General features: G+C 32.2%; 1 protein-coding gene across 6 annotated transcripts in view; it reads right to left on the minus strand.

Annotated features, from left to right (window-relative positions):
• Window positions 1–913: 913 nt before the first annotated feature.
• The window catches only part of EPHA5 (EPH receptor A5), a 305,704-nt gene continuing 300,263 nt past the window's right edge, over window positions 914–6,354 (minus strand). For all 6 annotated transcript variants that reach the window (XM_014541800.1, XM_014541799.1, XM_014541798.1 and 3 more), the window contains one exon: window positions 914–1,271. In XM_014541800.1, coding sequence (XP_014397286.1) covers window positions 1,166–1,271 — 106 coding nt within the window. In that variant the 3' untranslated portion in view covers window positions 914–1,165. The remainder of the gene's footprint in view (window positions 1,272–6,354) is intronic.

A 6,354-nucleotide genomic window follows, 5' to 3' on the forward strand; every position in this document is an offset into this window, starting at 1 on the left:
TAGGGGTAATGCTTAGTGCTATGTGCCTGGATTTAACAACATTAACAGAAGTCTGCACAGTTAAATCCTTCATCCTTCTGAAAATGTGCCCTTCGGTGTCACCGTTGCTTGACAAGATATTTTCTGGGACTCAGAAAGGTGAAATTTCTTACAGGGGTGCAAGATTAATGGCTAGAAGAACTGTATTGTCACAGATATCAAAAAGTGTTTTTAAAAAGCCAAAGGGGATTTAATCTTACAGACATTTCCTGTTAGTGAATAAAGAGACTCAGTAGCTTTTGGGAACACGAGAGGAAAAAAGACACAAGCTTGTGTTAAATTTTGTTTCACTGCTTCCCTATTTCTCCTGTTCATATTCCACTCTGGAACACTTGTTCCTGTATGCTGCTAAAATTAAAACTATTAAAAATGCAAGCAGAATGGTAATGCACACAGGTGCAAGCACATATACACAAAACTCCAACTTAAATTGATTCCTGGGTATACAGCAAATGATACAGTATATACACATCTATTACCATTGAGTTTCTAGAAGAGCAGCTGAAAGTAAATTCTATAACACAGAAAAATAAATATACACCCTGTATTATACTTGTCCTTGATCAAGCAACATGTTTATACACTAGTTTCTATAACTTAACGCTGTGTAACAGCACTTTAAAATCGCAAAAGAAGTTACCTATTAAGAAATTATCTAACCATATTGCTCTTCAGTACACTTATGTAGACAATTAAGACTTGAAGTAAACTTCAGTAAATTGCAGCTTGTGTTAGCCCACACATGACTATAAAACTTTGCCCTTCAAGTAGATTCTTGGAAGTTTTGAAAGGTGCTGCCTTCATTCAGTCTAGAAAGGTGCTGTTTACAGTTATATATTTCATGTACAAAATTTTGTAGAAGTGGTGGGGAGGGTTTTTTGTTGTAAGATAAGATCATGTTTAACCTTGTGTTGTTATTCCAAGGAGGTCATATTAGTTTCTTAAAAAATGACGACACTGAGAAGAAGCTAAAACACTGATTACAAATTCTGTGGCTGAAAGAAATGCTCCCAAAAGGTTTAGAAATCACTGAGTTTTCCTTTCCCCCCTCTTTGTTAAAATAAATCTCAGGGCTTGTTTACAAAGTGCAGAAACATTCATTCAATGAAATGACAGTCAAGTGAAGTTACAATGGCACCATCCCGTTTGCCAGCTGCGCCTTCATTTCTTGAAGGCTGCTCATGATCTTCTTCTGGTGACCGACAAGAGTCACTCCGAGCCGTCTCAAATCCCTGCATGAAGAAAGCACACATTGGATGTATGTATTGATTCAGTTTGTAGCACACCTCAATATTTCACGCTGGCAAGGAGGCAAGTATTTTACAGAAACTAATTTGATTTAGACATACAGGGTCCAATTCTCAAAGGCAGGCTCCAAAAATGTACCTCAAATATCTTTTTATCATCCAGAAACTATTGACAATGAGGAGTGATACTATATTTATTTGCCCCTTTTTAGACATCATAATGTTGGTGGCGCAGAGTGGTAAAAAAACAAATCTGCACATGCTTACCAATGAATATGTATATGAAAGGGTACAATTTCATTGAACAGTTTTGAAAATATGGATCTACAATATGAACATGCCCAATTTTTTTTGCTAAAAGAAGTTAGCATAAAATACATTTTTTAAAAATCACAGCTAAGCTATTGAAGACTAAACTCTTCAAATGACTCAGTCAGTACAATCATTATATACAACAGATATCTTTAGGAGTTAGTTACCACTACATTGCTTTTATAAAACTTCCAATATTTTATTTTTTACCTGGAATCCAAGTGCCAGAACCTTATATCTTTGCCAAATAATGTCTAGGTTCTACTGGCACTTAGAGCATTCTGAAGATTATACACTATCAGAAAGTCTTTTCAACCAAGGTACTTCCATTCTGTTTCTTCTCAACAAGCTTAAAAGAAAGTATCCAAAAGAAAGTTACAAATGTTTAGATTTTAAAACTAACAACATTTTGTGGAGCTCAAGGCCAGTGCCCATGGTTTTAAAATGTTATTTCTTAGGATATTAGGGAATTCTATCCCCTTAAGGGTATGTATTTGGAAAATATAATGATTTGTGTATGTTTGGCAAGTGGTAACACTAATTATAAGACAAATGACCATGAACAATTCAACATTTTTAAACAAAGTTGTCATGTTAGATTTCTTAGATAAATATTTTATAGAACGTTATGCTAAAAGTAGAATATTTTTGCATTTAGTAAATGTATTAATTTTAGATTGTCTGAGAAGTTTATGAAAATGGATGCAATGACATAGAGTCATTATATATAAAATTGAATAATTTTGAAAACTCAAAGACATCTTAATTATCAGATGATAGAATTTAAATAAATGGACATGTAAGCTCCATATGCATTAGTATTGGGAATAATTGTTTATTTAAATAATATATTTGGTTTCTTTTTCTCTTTATGTTTTGATTTCTTATGAGAGATTTAGCAAATGGCAAGCAGCTAAAGAAGAAATAGTGAATGTTTATGGCAGAAACATATTTCTTAGGATGTAACTATTAAACATTAAACTGGGAGATTATCAAAGCTACAAGACACCAGAATACAATATTAAAATAATAATAATAATAATAATAATAATAGACATGGAAAACAATCATCAGTAAAACTTAAAACACCAGTAAAAATTCACTTTGAAACAAAATCACTGTTGTTGGCTATGAAACAGAATACACACTTGCTAGCTGCAGGCTAACACAGAAATAAAGGAGGTTTAGTTTATTCTTATTTCTTTTAAAGTAAGCCAGAGTTCTCAGTCTCGCCCCTGTTAACATTAGGCTGAACAGTTCTCTGTGTGGGAGCTATCTCATGCATTGCAGACTACCCAGCAGCACCCCTTATCTCTCCCCACTAAACACCAAAATGGCTGCACCACCTCTGGCCTTTTGTTGTGATAAGACAAAATATTTCCATTTTTGCCATATGTCTTCTAAGTGGCAAAAATCTCCCCTGGTTGAGAACCACTGCACCAACTATAAAAATAATAGGTCACAATTAAGACATCTTATTTTTATACGTTTGAAAAATATATACCTCTATGAAATAAATTTTTGCTAATCTCCTTTTATGGATGAGGAAACAAAGTCTTAAAGAATTTAAATTAGTTGGCTACATAGCACAGCCAGTGGGTAGCAGAGGTAGGACTAACACCAGGGACCTAATGCCATAGTTCATCCTCCTTGAATTTCTCATTACTCTCAGGTGTGATTTTGAGAAGAGTACTTCAAATTACATGCTATTACTCATTCATCTGTAAAATGAGAACTCTGTAGACATAACATCAAATATCCAGAATTCTAAAAGAGAGAAAATAGTTAATGAAGGAAACTGAACACAGACCTTTTTGTCTGAGACTGTGGTAACCCAATCTATACTTCATGAACATTTCAGTTTTGAGCTAAATAATATTCTCATGTTTCCACATGTAACTGATGAATCATGAAGATTTTCGTTTATCAGGGTATTGATGGGTGCTCACTAGCATACTTTGGATGTACATTAAGAAAAAAAACCCCTAATATTTCTTAATGTAAAACAATAAATCTCTACTGTACACTTTAAATAACTAATATTTGAAATATAGCTCTATATACCCCAGGTGGAAAGGACCAATGTAATAAATACACTTAAATTGCACAATTCATATGGTTAATCCAATTATTAACATTATAGTTTGTAAAATAACCATTATAGTTTGTTCTGAAAAACCTGAAAGAAAAGGAATTTATAGGTTTTCCCACTGAAAAGGCATGAACTTTACATATAAAATACCAAAACCTTAATTTGCAATATGTAAATGTGTGTATGCAGATTTGTACATGTGTGTGTTTTCCATATTCCAACTCGTGGTTGTTTTGTCTAACTGATATCAAATCATTGGTTTGACTTATTTTTATTTCCACTGTTTTAACTTATTTTTATATTATGGGCAAATATAACTTCATTCTCTGAAAATAACAACACAAGAAACATTCTGGGTCAGTGCTTTGAATGATATTTGTGATGCTGTTTGTAATGATATTGCAAATGAGAATTCAAATGGTGTTAGAAAAATATTTCCAGGAGAGCTTAAATAACTTTATTTCTATATTGTTAAATGCATTATTTTCTTTTAAGTAGTTTTGTCTCACACTTTTGCAATTTCTAAAAACATCCACTTTACTCCTCAAATTATATATTAAATTATCAATTTAGCAGTGATAATGTGAGATAAATTTGATAAAAATTAAAGTATTTTACATTTATTGATAAAGGTGATGCTCTATTTCTAATAATTTTAAAAATGATTTAGAAACCGTGCATATATACTATTTTACTCATTTCATTTTCCTATATAGAAAATTTTATAGCTGGGCAAATATTTAAGTGTGTCACCTTTATAAAAATTACCCTATTTTATCATGACCAGGTGGAATTTTAAGTAACACCCAAAGACAATTCTAATGATGAAAACTGTATTTCAGCATAGGCTCATAAATTTAAACATGATGGGAATAGCGTTGTTACAATAAAAATACTTTGGGTTTTGCCGAACCGGTTTGGCTCAGTGGATAGAGCGTCGGCCTGCGGACTCAAGGGTCCCAGGTTCTATTCCGGTCAAGGGCATGTACCTTGGTTGCGGGCACATCCCCAGAAGGGGCGTGCAGGAGGCAGCTGATCGATCTCTCTCATCGATGTTTCTAACTCTCTGTCCCTCTTCCTTCTTCTCTGTAAAAGATCAATAAAATATATTTAAAAAAAAATACTTTGGGTTTTGTCAACAAAGCATGATTAGTTTTAGAAAAGCTGAAAATATAAATAATTACCATTGCATTTTAAAAAATATTATCCTATAATATTAAACAATGAAAATTACTAACATTCTGATACTAAAATGGCAAAATGAAAAATAGAGAATAATGAGAGGTGTCTAGTTAATGTTGGACATCTCATTCAAGATTTAATTTATCCATTGTGGATGAGTCATTCTTCTCCCTTCTGTTAGCCATTTCACTGGTTTTTAGCCCCATCAACATTGGTTGGATAGGAGAAGGAAGAAAAGAGCTTAATGAGTACTCACTAAATTTCAATGTTTATTATTTGTCATTCAGTAGTATGTTTGGAATGTGTTGGCTTGGTCATGATCTTCAATGGATGACACATTGTGAGGTTTAGACTAAAAGTTTTATCTTAATTATATAGAACAAATAGGATAGTCAGTATTCGTATGTGTACTTTCATTGTAAAAAATTAGCATAATGACTGCATTAAAAAGTTAAGAAATTTATTTGAATTAGTGTGTACAAATTTTGGCTCAGCATTTGGGAAACTTTCATTTTAGTAGTTTACACACAATTGGTATAATATTTAAATTCATTGGGTTGTACTCATTTTCTGAATAATCAGTGTTACAATACAAGCCTGACAAGAACTTTAAAAAGCAACTGTAGGCTCAATCTTCAGTAGGTGGTGTGCAGGAGGCAGCTGATCAATGATTCTCTCTCATCATTGATGTTTCTATATCGCTCCCTCTCCCTTCCTCTCTGAAATCAATAAAAATATATTTTAAAAAACAACAGAAAAAACTATAATACTATCCTCAATTCAAATATTTGGATTCAATTTACAACGCACCTGAAGCTCACAGTTCCTCGTCAACAATACCTCAGTGCATTTACACACCATAGTACAGAGTGTCCATTACTGCCATAACAATTACTGTAATATTAGTTCTTTACACAGAATAGCAAGGTTTAGGCACAGAGAACAGCAACAGCAACGTCTAGGGTTGAAAGCCTCTTCTGGTGAACATGTTTTGACTCTAAGATCTCAAATGTTTTATTTTCTTTCCACATTAAGCCATATTTGCACGTGTTGGCAAAAAAATAATAATAAAATAAAATTAAACCTTTATGAAAAATTTTTTACCTAAGCGAGTGGTTGTAAAACACTAATTCTTTACCCTTCTTTTTCTAAACCCACTATGAGAACAAATTTGATGGCACCATTTATTATACATATTTTTCTAATTTAGGTATATGGCAATTTGATATTTTGTTTTATATAAATAATTTCAACATTTTTATAAGCATTTATTATAGGTATGAATGCATTCTTCAAGTTCTCAGTTTCTATTCTGGCAATAATATTGTTTATAATATTTTATTATAATATTATACATGTTTCATGAAATTAATTTTTAGATATGGGTAAAGACCATGTGTAAAGAATCATTATCAAAGTGTTTAAAAAGCTTGTTTTGGTTTTAGCTGGTATCCCAGTTTCTTTGCCATAAGTCTTTAATAA

The sequence above is a fragment of the Myotis brandtii genome, unplaced genomic scaffold (genome assembly GCF_000412655.1).
Source record: "Myotis brandtii unplaced genomic scaffold, ASM41265v1 scaffold28, whole genome shotgun sequence".
Classification (NCBI taxonomy): domain Eukaryota; kingdom Metazoa; phylum Chordata; class Mammalia; order Chiroptera; family Vespertilionidae; genus Myotis; species Myotis brandtii.